At 50.8% G+C, this 13,798-nt stretch overlaps 2 protein-coding genes across 4 annotated transcripts; both read left to right on the top strand.

The window, feature by feature from the left end:
* The first annotated feature begins 48 nt into the window (after positions 1–48).
* On the top strand, positions 49–3,342 carry c7h7orf25 (chromosome 7 C7orf25 homolog). Of its 2 annotated transcripts, XM_047589957.1 has the most exons (4): positions 49–276; positions 1,487–2,216; positions 2,480–3,148; positions 3,191–3,342. In XM_047589957.1, the coding sequence occupies exons 2-3, from the start codon at positions 1,503–1,505 to the stop codon at positions 3,119–3,121; spliced, it is 1,356 nt and encodes a 451-aa protein (XP_047445913.1). In that variant the 5' UTR covers positions 49–276; positions 1,487–1,502; the 3' UTR covers positions 3,122–3,148; positions 3,191–3,342. The 2 variants fall into 2 exon arrangements, with proteins under 2 accessions (XP_047445913.1, XP_047445912.1); XM_047589956.1 differs by having other exon boundaries at positions 2,480–3,342.
* An 831-nt stretch (positions 3,343–4,173) lies between these two features.
* On the top strand, positions 4,174–13,671 carry si:dkey-181m9.8 (E3 ubiquitin-protein ligase RNF31). 2 transcript variants are annotated; one of them, XM_047589847.1, is made up of 19 exons: positions 4,174–4,493; positions 4,645–4,735; positions 5,346–5,411; positions 5,489–5,655; positions 5,779–5,912; positions 6,078–6,154; positions 6,498–6,647; positions 7,633–7,802; positions 9,156–9,338; positions 10,201–10,383; positions 10,468–10,566; positions 10,647–10,736; positions 10,972–11,074; positions 11,156–11,274; positions 11,587–11,700; positions 11,774–11,840; positions 11,910–12,000; positions 12,594–12,762; positions 13,362–13,671. In XM_047589847.1, the coding sequence occupies exons 1-19, from the start codon at positions 4,449–4,451 to the stop codon at positions 13,485–13,487; spliced, it is 2,244 nt and encodes a 747-aa protein (XP_047445803.1). In that variant the 5' UTR covers positions 4,174–4,448; the 3' UTR covers positions 13,488–13,671. The 2 variants fall into 2 exon arrangements, with proteins under 2 accessions (XP_047445803.1, XP_047445804.1); XM_047589848.1 differs by lacking the exon at positions 5,346–5,411 and having other exon boundaries at positions 4,478–4,493.
* Positions 13,672–13,798: the final 127 nt, after the last annotated feature.

Below are 13,798 nucleotides of genomic sequence, written 5' to 3'. Positions count from 1 at the left end.
GATGGAGGGAGGGAATAGATGGATGGATGATGGATGGATGATGGATGGATGGAGGGATTCGCCGTGTTTCTCCGTGGGCTGTGGTTTAACTGGTCTGCAGTTCCTCTCCGCTCCGGCAGGGGGCGGTACTGCGCCTTTAAGCTTCCAGGCGCCACTCAAACCAGAGGAAGAAGAAGCTGGAAACAAACAGGAGAAGCTGGGAGTTAGCACTAGCATTAGCACCGGGATTAGCTGCGCTGTTAGCCCAGATTCTACGTCTGTAGCGTCACTGCTTCGGTAAGTAACCGCAAAATAAATTATTTAACGGTCCAACGTTTCTAAAAAGACACAAAGTAAAAGTCGAACCGCGACAGAGAAGCTAAATGAAGCCAAAACAGGCTCAAATAAGCTAAAACGGGCTCAAATAAGCGCAGACTGGCTAAAAGACTGTTAAAGACACGAAAAGGTGGAGATGGGCGGATGAAGTTTATGAAACTTGTTCCTGATTTAAGTGAAAACAGACTCGAAGCTTCTAAGCCTCAAAGACAGAGTCCAGCAGTGACATCTAGTGGCCACATGCAGGTAGCGCAGCATTTACACATGTCCTGGCTTATTATGGGATGCCTCATCTACACATTTAGTGTTTGGGGTTTGATTGGAAGCCACTAAGAGATCACATGAAACACTGTGGAGGTATGACCCTGTCCCAATAAACACTTTATTTATTTATTTATTTATTTATTTATTTATTTATGAAGCAGATCTGCTCAGTGGTAATAACATGATCCACAGAGCAGCATGTTTCCCCCTGATCCACAGATAACACGACCCTTTCCTCTCCCGTCTCAGTCCTGAGACAGTGTGGGTTTGTTTCCGTGGCCCTAGTGAACCAACACGTCCTCTTGGACGGGCGCTCGGTGGACGCTGTCCTTTAGATGGGTTTAGAGACGTCTCTGTGTCCTCTGGGGTCAGGGTGACACTAGAAGGAGGACTAATGAGGACTAATGATGACTAATGAGGACTAATGAGGACTAATGAGGACTAATGATGGCCGCTTTAAACAGAGCTCATGGTTTTAGTCGTGACAGTTGGAGGTGATGATGTCTGAAAAATGCTGGACACCAACATCTGCAGGACACCTGGAGCTGGTCTTGGTCCAGGGCTCAGGTTTGGAAAGAATCTGATGCAGTCGGTCAGGACGAGCTCAAACGAGAGGACAAGTCTCGACATCTGATTTAGACCCAGATGTTTGGTTGAGATCTTCTGACCCTGAACGGACAAACACACCGACGCCATCTTGTTCAAGAAAGCTCAGCTCTCTGTCCTCAGCTGATGTCTCTGTCCTCAGCTGATGTCTCTGTCTCACATAATAATAATAATACATAGAGGCCCAACAGAGAGTGAAGACATTAAAACTGGGATGGTAGTGCACCTGTCCTCAGGCGCTGTCTTTGTCTTCAACTGTGGTCTCTCTCTGTCCTGAGCTGTTGTCTCTGTGTGTCCCCAGGTGTGATGCTGGAGACATGTCCACATCCCAACATGGAGACGCATCCCCGCGTGGAGACACGTCCCTGCAGGTGATGCTGCAGCAGAGGATTGGCGCCGCCCAGGTGTTGCTGCAGAGGGCGGAGCTTCTGCGTGGGGGGGTGGAGGGTCACCTGAAGCTCTGTGGTAAACTCAGAGCAGAGCTTCGGTTCCTGAGGAGGGTGGAGGCCGGAGAGCTGCAGGTCAAAGAGTCTCACCTGCACAGCACCAACCTGACGCACCTGAGCGCCATCGTAGACTCCGCCCACAGCCTGGAGGACGTGGTGGCCCTGCTGCACGTCTTCACCTACCGGGACGCCACGGGACGGCGGCGGACGCTGGTGGTGGACGTGGTGGCCAACGGGGGACACACCTGGGTGAAGGCGGTGGGCAGGAAGGCGGAGGCTCTGCACAACATCTGGCAGGGGCGGGGCCAATACGGCGACAAGAGCGTCATCCGCCAGGCCGAGGAGTTCCTATTGGCCAGCCGCCAGCAGCCCGTCCTCTACCAGCACCCCCACGTCGTCTTCGCCTTCTACAACGGCGTCTCCTGCCCCATGGCCGACCGCCTCCGGGACATGGGCGTCTCTGTCCGAGGGGACATCGTGGCCGTCAACGCCGTTTTGACCGAGGAGGAGGAGGAGGAAGAGGAAGAGGAGGAGGAGGAGGAAGAGGAGGAGGAGGAGGAGGAGGAGGAGGAGGAGGACAAAAAGGTTCAAGATTTATCTTTTTATTTATTTAAATTCTGTGTTTTTAAGAGAGAGAGTTAAACGGCACCAGTGGACGGTTTGGACGAACCTCGATCAGCGGCTTCTCTTTGTTTATGAAGCCAGATGTTAAATAAATCTCAGTGTGATTTATATTTTCCTCAGAGGTTTATTTTATTCTTCATGGTCTGTGTCTGATGTAGGAACTAGTAAAAATAAACAAACCACTGGATGTGCACAAAAAATCTGAATCTGGTTCTGGTTCTCAGGAGGACGAGGACACAGAGGACACAGAGGACAAAGAGGAGGAGGAGGAGGAGGGCGGGGAGGCGTCGGCGCTGACCCGGGTGGACCGCAGCATGGTGGTGGAGCGCCTGGCGTTCCCAGTGCAGGTCCCGGTGGAGGAGTGTCACCGGGTCAACCTGGACATCACCACCCTCATCACCTACGTGTCGTCTCTGAGCCACGGCCGCTGCCACCTCCGGTTCCGGGAGCCCGTGCTGACGGAGCAGGCGGCCCAGGAGCGCCGGGCCCAGGTGCTGCCCCAGCTGGACGCCTTCATGGCGGGGAAGCAGCTGTTCGCCTGCCGCGCTGCCGTCCACGACTTCCAGCTGATCCTGGACACGCTGGGCGGCCCGGCGGAGAAGGAGCGCGCTCAGAAGCTGCTGGCCCGCCTCCACCTGGTGGACGATCAGCCGTCGCCGCGGACGCTCGGCCTCACGCCCAGCGCCAAAGTCAACCATCGCTCGCTCATGATCTTCGGCACCGGGGACTCGCTGAGGGCCGTTACCATGACGGCCAACAGCCGCTTCATCAGGGCGGCGGCCAATCAGGGCGTCCGATACAGCGTGTTCATCCACCAACCCAGAGCACTGACCGAGGGCAAGGAGTGGAGGGCCACGCCCATCTAGTCGGGCCACGCCCATCACCAGAGAGACCACGCCCATCACCAGAGAGACCACGCCCATCACCAGAGAGACCACGCCCATCCAAACTAGGGCCCACACTGAGTGCACGACTGAGTTCTAACGTTGATCTGTTTGAATCTCCATCAGCTGACAGCTGTGTTTATATGTTATTTTTGAGAATCTATGAACAAAGGTCAATAAAGACACTCAGTCACTTCCTGGTGCGTCCGTCTTTACAGTTTTTAAGCTTTACGCTAGTAAATATACAAACTAACGTCCTTTCTCCTCAGAGCTGTAAACCACTCACTCCCATACGCAGCAGCAGCACGTGGAGTTTCTCCACCGCCTCATTCCATCTTCATCCTCATTCCATCCTCATTCCATCCTCATCCTCATCCTCATCCTCATTCCATCCTCATCCTCATTCCATCCTCATCCTCATCCTCATTCCATCCTCATCCTCATTCCATCCTCATTCCATCCTCATCCTCATCTTCATCCTCATTCCATCCTCATCCAGCCTTATAAATTATATACCACAGCATTAATACGTCAACAGTAAGATCTTCTCCGATGTTTCTAACACTGAGTCAGCTCTGCTGCATAGACTGATTCCTCCTCAGACATTCAGATGAGCTTCACAGTGTCATATTCTGGAATAAAAAAGCAACTAACTCCCCAGTGAACCTCCAATCTGTGTTTCACCAAACGTTTATCTGCAGTGCTCTGGTCAGGTTTTAAATTATCCACCTGTGCAGCGGGCAGGAGCCACGTGGTGTAAGAGTGGACTTCTTCAATTCTCCGTCCTTCACACAGTTTAATAGCCAGACCCTTTCTCCACAGCACATCATATGATTTCAATGTCTAAAAAGCTGACACTAGTGCTCCTTTGATATCTGTATCGAGGGAGATCACAGAACCCGTGGTATTTATCCTGCACATGAACCTTCCTCCTCTGATTTATACGCCAGCCTGTAAATCCACAGGTTACAGGTCTGCATGACTCTTTCCAGGGTTTCAGCACTGGAACCACTTCCTGCTCAGTCACTTCCTGGTCGTGTGTCATTTGTCAGGAGAGGTCAGCTGACCCGCAGGTCCTCGCCGGTCAGTAGAAGTTAAAACAGTAGATTAAATTAATGGTATGAATGTCAGTGTTTGATCGTTAGAACGAGTGTGAATACAAAGTAAACAGACTCGTCGTGGTAGCGGGTGTATTTGAGGCGTGTTCAGTGTTTTAAGGTGGATCCGGATGCGGGGGTGTCGGGTTTCAGGCAGCGGCTCTTAGCATGTCCGCGGCCGGGTTTCGGTGCGAGGGGAGCGGCCTGGGAAGATGCCGAGAGTCGGAGCGGAGGTGGAGCTGCGGACTCTGACCGAGGTGACAGCTGCTAAACTAAACTTTATTTGACGGAAAAGTGGTTGCTAACCGGACAGCTAACGATGCGAACAGAGAGGGTCCGTTTACAACCACTCAAAAGTGTTAGCTTAGCATGATGCTAAAAACAACTAATGGTGGGTTGTGTCTCCAGTGCCTCTACTCTCATCCCGCTGAGACGCTGTCAGACCTGCACTCGGTCCGGTCCCTGTACTCTGACCTCCGGCTCTACGTGGATTTCTACTGTGAGTATGAGTCTGGTTCTGTCATTATTCTGTCTGACCCACATAAACACGGTCTGTGTCCTGTTCTGGATGTAACTCAGCCAGAGAATGAACCAGAATTAGTTCATGGATCAGGATCTTCCAGCTGGAAACAAGCAGAAACTACCGGGACTGGGTCAAGAGCTTTAGCAGGAACTGGAAGGACAGAACCAATGTGTTATGACCAGGATTCAGGAGCATGAGACCAGTTCCAGCCCGCCCCCCTAAGCCTCCAGCTCCTCTCACCTGACGTTACCTTGACAACGACGTTGCTCTGAGTTTAGATTCATCAGCTGTAAATCTTGGTGAACTCTCTGGACCCTGAACAGATCCATCCCTCAGCCTCATGAATCTCATGCCGGGGCCACGGCTTGACCTCCGCAGGGTCCAGACCCGAACCCCATGGAGACCAGATCCAGATCTGAACTGAAACACTGGATGGAAGAAACGCAGAGACATTGTAGAAGCTTCTCATTGAATAATTAATAACACATCCTCATGCTTTTCTTCACTGACTGCCTGAACATTTCCTGCCTCTGTTTCACCATGAAAGGGAGAAGGGGGTCCTCTGATGTGGTTTTGTCTCTGACAGGTTTCCCAAACAAAGAGAAGAAGAAGCTGGTGTATTTGTGTGGGACGGTGCCGGTCCACTATGAAGGTCAGCTGCTCTCTGACGTTTGCTTCCTGCTGTTGTTGTTTGACTCGTTTCACGTCTTCTTGACTCTGTCTCCACAGGAAGTGAGTATAACATCCCCGTGTGCATCTGGCTCCACGAGACCCACCCAGTGTCCCGGCCTCGCTGCTACATCTGTCCAGCCGTCTCCATGGTGATCAACCCGTCCTGTCCCTGTGTGGACGCCTCCGGCAACATCAGCCTGGACGGACTCCGCAACTGGACCCCCGTAAGACGCACCTTTTTCTCAGATGGTACCTGTACAGGTTACTGAGAACTCGTAGGATAAGAAACAAACCGAATGTCTGATGGAGCTGGTTCAGTCAGGTGACCTCGCCTCATGTCACGTCAGGGTGTTTCCAGTCTGTCGCTGCTCGTGTCAGAGATGACTCAGGCCTTCCAGAAGGACACGCCCCTTTATGCCAGGTGTCCTGCTGCAGGGGTGAAGGACACGCCCCTTTACATCAGGTGTCCTGCTGCAGGAAGGTGAGTTCTCTTACTTCCTTTCACCATCGTAATCAGAATCATTGGCCAAGTATGTGAGTACATACAAGGAATCTGACGCCGCTACGAAAGAAATAAATAAAATAAAATAGAAACAACAGACCATGAACACAGTGATGAAGCTCTTCTCGTCTTCTCATCCTGCAGCGTCACGTCTTCCTCCTCTTCATCGTCTCCGAGCCATCGTCTTCTTCCATCCTCTTCTCACCAGCCTGGACAGAAAGGTGTCATTCCTGTTAGCATGCACGTTATATTACTAGCACGTGAAATAGTTAGCATGCTAACAGTAGCATGCTAAATAGTTAGCATGTCAGCATTCTGCCTGCTGCATGCACGTTATATTACTAGCACGTGAAATAGTTAGCATGCTAACAGTAGTATGTAAAATAGGTAGCATGCTAACAGTAGTATGTAACGTAGGTAGCATGCTAACAGTAGCACATAAAATAGTTAGCATGCTAACAGTAGCGTGTTAAATAGTTAGCATGCTAACAGTAGTATGTAACGTAGGTAGCATGCTAACAGTAAGGCATGTGGCCGGACTAAACTCCGCCCCTTTTCTTGCAGCCAGCCAATGGGAAGAGAGCAGGGAGGCGAAGGTGGGGGGGTCGTACACTGAGGAGCTGCTGGGGATTGATTTCAGTGCTCCTCCTCCCTCCTCCTCCAACAACAACCCTTTCCTTTGCTCCTCCTCCTCCTCCTCCTCCTCCTCCTCAGGTGAGAACGCCGTCTCTTTTCCTCGGTTTGTGTGGTAAATACACAACAATAGTTTATAATATAGATATAATCTACACAATAAAACACACAGTAGCACAGAGTGAATGGAACTGGTCCAACGAGGGAAAGATCGACGATAAATTATTAGATAATTAAATAATTATAAACATTGTAATTAGATAAATAATTATAAAAGATGATAAACATAAATAAATAGATGATAAACAGATAAATAATAGATGATTAACAGATAATTAATAGATAATAAACAGATAATTAACAGATAATTAATAGATAATTAACAGATAATTAACAGATAAATTAATAGATAATTAACAGATAATTAACAGATAAATTAATAGATAATTAACAGATAATTTACAGATAAATTAATAGATAATTAACAGATAAATTAATAGATAATTAACAGATAATTAACAGATAATTAACAGATAAATTAATAGATAATTAACAGATAATTAACAGGTAATTAACAGATAAATTAATAGATAATTAACAGATAATTAATAGATAATTAACAGATAAATTAATAGATAATTAACAGATAATTAACAGATAATTAACAGATAATCAATAGTGGAGGCTGAAGGTCTACCTGGACTAGTCTGGTCCTGGTCTACTAGAACCTCTGAACCACATCTGGGTGTTTGGGTCAGATGACAAGATAAAACTGGACTAAAATGATCCGGTTCTTGGTGGACTAGTAGTTCTCGATCAGGTCTACGCAGATCCACCAGAGACGTCTGGATCTGCACCTTTCGGTCCCCACAGAGTCCAGACTCGTCCCCAGAACCGGACCAGCTGTGTCAGGAGACCAGACTGGACCTGGAGCCTGGACTGACCAGGGGGGTCTCGGGGGGTTGGGTTTAGGTTGAAGGGGTACGTGTGGTCTTAGGGTCCGGGTCCCGTAGTCTATGTGAACTGGGACTGGACTAGTAACTGTACCTGGTCCTGGTCTCTGTAGGTGCCCCCCCCACAGACCCCCTCAGCAGCAGGATGGCGGCGCTGATCCTGGATGGACAGTCTCCTGTAGGAACCACCCAGTCAGAGTCCGCCAGAGACAGCAACACCACAAGACCTGGACTACAGCAGAACCCCCATCCCAAGTCAGGACTGGCAGCAGAACACATCAAGGTGAGAGGAGCCCTGGGTACTGGGGGGTCTCTGGGGGTCTCTGGTGGTCTCTGGTGGTCTCTGGGGGTCTCTGGGGGTCATGGTTGGTATCGGGTGGTCTTGGGGGGTATCGGGTGGTCTTGGTTGGTACCGGGGGGTCTCTGGTGGTCTCTGGGGGTCTCTGGTGGTCTCTGGGGGTCTCTGGGGGTCTTGGTTGGTACCGGGGGGTCTCTGGTGGTCTTGGTTGGTATCGGGTGGTCTTGGGGGGTCTCTGGTGGTCTTGGGGGGTATTGGGTGGGGTCTCTGGTGGTCTTGGGGGGTCTCTGGTGGTCTTGGGGGGTATTGGGGGGTCTTGGGTGGTCTCTGGTGGTCTTGGGGGGTCTTGGGGGGTATTGAGTGGTCCTGGGGGGTCTCGGGTGGTCCTGTGGGGTATTGGGGGGTCTCGGGTGGTCCTGGGGGGTATTGGGGGGTCTCTGGTGGTCTTGGGGGTATTGGGGGGTCTCGGGTGGTCTTGGGGGTTGGGTCTTGGGGGTTGGGGTCTGGGGGTCTCGGGGTCTGGGGTATTGGGGGGTCTCGGGTGGTCTTGGGGGGTATTGGGGGGTCTCTGGTGGTCTTGGGGGGTCTTGGGGGGTATTGGGGGGGTATCGGGTGGTCTTGGGGGGTATTGGGGGGGTCTCTGGTGGTCTTGGGGGGTATTGGGGGGGTCTCTGGTGGTCTTGGGGGGTCTCTGGTGGTCTCGGGTGGTCTTGGGGGGTCTCTGGTGGTCTCAGGTGTCTTGGTTGGTATCAAGTGGTCTTGGGGAGTATCGGGGGTCTCTGGTAGTCTTGGGCGGTCTTGGGGGGGTCTCTGGTGGTCTTGTGGGGTATTGGGGGGTCTCTGGTGGTCTTGGGGGGTCTCTGGTGGTCTTGTGGGGTATTGGGGGGTCTCTGGTGGTCTTGGGGGGTCTCTGGTGGTCTCGGGTGGTCTTGGGGGGTCTCTGGTGGTCTCAGGTGGTCTTGGTTGGTATCAAGTGGTCTTGGGGAGTATCGGGGGGTCTCTGGTAGTCTTGGGCGGTCTTGGGGGGGTCTCTGGTGGTCTTGTGGGGTATTGGGGGGTCTCTGGTGGTCTTGGGGGGTCTCTGGTGGTCTTGTGGGGTATTGGGGGGTCTCTGGTGGTCTTGGGGGGTCTTGGGAGGTCTCTGGTGGTCTTGTGGGGTATTGGGGGGTCTCTGGTGGTCTTGGGGGGTCTCTGGTGGTCTTGTGGGGTATTGGGGGGTCTCTGGTGGTCTTGGGGGGTCTCTGGTGGTCTTGGGGGGTCTTGGGAGGTCTCTGTCATTGTGTCTGGTCTACAGGGGGTTTGGATGGTCTCTGATAGATAGTGGTCTCTGTCCCTCAGGTGGCAGCACGACTTCCTCCACATCAGGCGTCTGTCTTCCTGTCTCTCATGGCGATGGAGGGGCGGAGCTTCAGCCCTGATGATGTCATGGAGGCGGTCCTTCTGAACAGAGATTTCCCATCAGCCCTCAGGTTCCTGACTCACAGCTGCCCCATCTGCCAGGACCAGGTCTCCTTCAGCAAGGTGCTCCTCCTCCTCTTCTCCTCCTCCTCCTCCTCCTCCTCCTCCTCTCCTCCTCCTGCTCCTCCTCCTCATCTTCCCCTCCTCCTCCTCCTCCACCTCCTCCTCCTCCTCCTCCTCCTGCTCCTCCTCCTCATCCTCCTCCTCCTCCCCTCCTCCTCCTCCTCCTCCTCCTGCTCCTCCTCCTCATCTTCCCCTCCTCCTCCTCCTCCTCCTCCTCCTCCTCCTCCTCCACCTCCTCCACCTCCTCCACCTCCACCTCCTCCTCTTCCTGTCTCTCTGTTACAACGTTTCCATGAGGAGCCTCAGGCTCCGTTAATCTCTAAATATCAATGATGGACATTAATCAGCTGAACAGCTGATCTCTAAAAGTTGAGTCTTTGGAGGAGTTGGCTGGTTAATCAGATGAGATCAGGACGCTCTCCAGAGATTGATGGATTAACACTGACTGTTAACGGATCCTTTCCAGTCTCATGCCGATCAGAAATACTGTCTTTGTTGCCAAAAAGTGATGTGACTTTGTGAAAGAACTGGAGGCCGTTGCTTTGCTTTGTTCAGACTATAAGATACTGTCCGAGCTTTATAAATAGAGTCAAAGAAACATGGAAACATTATCCGAGCTGATCAGAGCGACGTTATTGATGTATGCAGATACATTGAAGTTAACGTTTGATAGGGTGGATCATTTGGTTTATGGTGATGGTTTTATCTCTTGGTTAAGGTTACTGTATAAAATGCATAAGAATGTACGGGGGGGGGGCGGGGGGGACGACTCAATTCTGTGAATCATTTTAAAAGATCCTTGTTGTTATTTATCCTGTATTTAACCTCCAGTCCAGGTGATTCCTGTCTGTTCCGTCCTCAGATCATCACAATGACCCACTGCTCCTGCTTCCTGTGTCAGGCCTGTTTTAAGGCGTTTTTCTCGGCGGCCATTAAAGAGCGCAGCGTGGATCAGCTGGTCTGTCCTCAGTGTGGTCAGCCGGAGGTCAGAGGTCAGGGGGGGCTGGAAGAGTCCATGGACTACTTCAACCTACTGGACACACAGGTCTGGGCTGGACTAAGGTTCTGCTGGTTCTGATCATCTCTGTTTGAGGTTCTGCTGGTTCTAACACCTCTCTGTTTCTGTCAGATACGTCATTTCCTGCCTCCTCAAATCCACGAACTCTTCCAGAGGAAACTCAGAGACCGAGCTCTGCAGGAAATGCCCAACTTCTGCTGGTGTGCACATGTGAGAACCTTCATTAGAACCCACTTGTAGAAAACATTTAACGTTCTGCTGTGGTGGTAACGGGGTGTTGTGTGTTCCAGTGTTCTTTCGGGATGCTCCATGAGGCCGACAGGTTGAGGATGGATTGTCCCAGCTGTAAGAAGAGCACATGTTCTCAGTGCAGATCAGCTGTAAGACCACAACTACAAACCTGGCACCACACCACACATTACTGAACACTACTACTATTATTATTATTTATTATCATTATCATTATTATTATTATTATTTATTATTATTATATTTATTATTATATTTATTATTATTATTATTATTATTATTATTATTATTATATATTGTTATTATTTATTATTATTATTATTGTTATTATTATTGAACCTAACCCGTGGCCTCTCGGTTCTCCAGTGGTCCCCTCAGCATCAGGGTTTATCCTGTGACCAGTTCAGAGTTTGGCAGCAGCAGAACCAACCGGACCTCCACAGAACCAGTCTGCTCTACAACAGCATCGGTACCAGAACACCTACACCACCAGAACCTGGTTCTGAACTGATGTGGACTGATGTGGTCTGATGTGGTCCTGTGTCCTCAGAGTGTCCAAACTGCCAGTTGGTCTTCAGCCTGTCCAAAGGAGGATGTCTTCACTTCACCTGCAGCCAGTGTCAGCATCAGTTCTGTGGCGGCTGCAGTCAGACCTTCACTCTGGGATCTGTAAGTCCCTCACCTGGACTACCAATACCCCTGGTCCCTCGGTTCCAGTGGTCTGGTCTGGTCCAGTCTGGTCCAGTATTCTGGTCTGGTCCAGTCTGGTCCAGTATTCTGGTCTACTCCAGTATTCTGATCTGGTCCAGTCTGGTCCAGTCTGGTCCAGTCTGGTCTACTCCAGTATTCTGGTCTACTCCAGTATTCTGGTCTGGTCCAGTCTGGTGCAGTATTCTGGTCTTGGTTTGTTGCTGTTGTCTCTTGTCCTGGTGGACATTAAACTACGGTTCATCACGTCCTCTGTCCTCTGGATGTCTTCAGACCTGCAGCTTCTCAGTGGACTGTGGATCCAAAGGTCTTCACGCCCACCACCCCAGGGACTGCCTGTACCACCTGAGGGACTGGAGCGTGTCCCGCCTCCACCTGCTGCTACAGGTGAGAAATGCCACGCCCCCCTCAACCCCCCACCCAGGGGGTTCAGTACTGACCAGGTGGACCTTGTCTCTAGCATTACAGAGTCTCTCCGTCCTTGTTGGACCCCTCCAAGGACCACTCGTCTGACACCGGTCTTACAGGTGAGACCTTGTCCCCTTTACCTGGTTCTTGCTGTCCCAGGTGGACTGACAGGTGTCTTCATGTTCCAGCTTCGTGTTCAGTTCTGGAGCTCAGAGACGAGACCAGACGAGAGGAGCCCTGTGGACGTCCAGCTCTACCGGAATACCGGGGATACTGCCAGTAAGACCCCCACCCCGGTCCCAGTAAGACCCCCACCCCGGTCCCAGTAAGACCCCCAACCTGGTCCCAGTAAGACCCCCAACCTGGTTTGATTAAAGCTAAGTCTCTGTACAGATAGAGATGGAGACAGAGTGTGTCTCAGGTGTATCTCAGGTGTATCTCAGGTGTATCTCAGGTGTGTCTCAGGTGTATCTCAGGTGGGTGCGTCTTAGGTGTATCTCAGGTGTGTCCAGGTGTGTCTGGGGTGTGTCTGAGGTGTGTCTCAGGTGGGTGCGTCTCAGGTGTGTCTCAGGTGTGTCTGAGGAGTGTCTGAGGTGCGTCTCAGGTGTATCTCAGGTGCGTCTCAGGTGTATCTCAGGTGTATCTCAGGTGGGTGCGTCTCAGGTGTGTCCAGGTGTGTCTGGGGTGTATCTCAGGTGCGTCACAGGTGTATCTCAGGTGTGTGAGGTGTGTCTCAGGTGTGTCTCAGGTGTATCTCAGGTGTATCTGAGGTGTGTCTCAGGTGTATCTCAGGTGTGTCTCAGGTGTGTCTGAGGTGTATCTCAGGTGTGTCCAGGTGTGTCTCAGGTGTGTCCTCCCGTCTCTTGGGACAGGTTGCATTATAAGGAGCGTCTGGTGGAGCTGATCAACCGTTGCCGTGCCGACCCAGCGGTCCTATTCTGTCTGGATGAGATAAAGGCAGAACTCCAGCGATGGAGCGTTGCCATGCCAACCAGGAAGCCAGAGGAAGGAGAGGCTGTGTACTTAAGGCGTCTCCGTCTGGTCAGTGATGTCATCACCTACTGTGGTTTATTACTTCAGCCCAACTTTATTGACACAGAGTCAACAAACAAACGTCCTCTCTATGAGGACCTGGAAGCTCCAAACACTAACTCATCTGCTGTTATTTACCTGGAGGAAGTTCTATTCTATTACCTCATGCAGAGGGGAGACCTTGTAGACCACATTAGACCCTGATTAGACCTGACAATGTTTCCTTGATCTTCTCTGATTGGCTCAATCAAAACCACATGACAATAAACCTCACTGAGAGGAACCAGGAACCACGTTACCTCATATGGTTCCTGGACCAGGGGGGGTTAGAATGGAAGTCTGTATCCTCTAATCACCACCAAAGACAATCGCCCTACTGGTTATTTTATGGAAAATAGTTCAGTCTTTTCTTATAAACAACAACCCACCGCATACTGAGGAGAGGTCAAAGGTCAACCGAGGGGAGTGGGCGGGGCTTTTCATATTTTTACTAAGTAGCTAAAGGAAATAACTGCCTGAACATGTCCACGTTATTGTATGAAAATAATGAAAATGAAGGAGTTTGTTCTTTTCAGCCAATCACAGCGCAGCTCTCTCTGTCTCTACAGACGCTGACCAATAGACTTCCTCTCAGGAAGCAGTGTCTGGCCCCGCCCCTGGCCCCACCTCCACCCAACATGGCTATCCCCAGGAACCCCCATGCCCACAATGGAGCTTCACCTGCTTACTTCTGATTGGACGAACAGCCAGTCAGAGTCCAGACCCGAACCTCATGGCCGATGCTAACGATGCTAACACGCTATTTCTCAGAATCACGGAATCCTTTTCAGATAAATGTCAGGACAACTTTACTTCCTGTTTCGCTGCATTTAAGTGTTCAGCTGTTACAGAAATAAAATGAATAAATTATACCTTCATGCATTCATCTCCATTTCCATGACGACATCAGGAGACGGTTAAAAATGGTGTTATTCCAATGAATCATCAAACATTTAAGACCTGCTGTAGGTAGGTACCACCACCCAAAGTACTTCCTAGACCCTGA

Source organism: Mugil cephalus, chromosome 7 (genome assembly GCF_022458985.1).
Source record: "Mugil cephalus isolate CIBA_MC_2020 chromosome 7, CIBA_Mcephalus_1.1, whole genome shotgun sequence".
In the NCBI taxonomy this organism is placed as follows: domain Eukaryota; kingdom Metazoa; phylum Chordata; class Actinopteri; order Mugiliformes; family Mugilidae; genus Mugil; species Mugil cephalus.
This window is presented reverse-complemented; position numbering and strand designations above follow the sequence as displayed.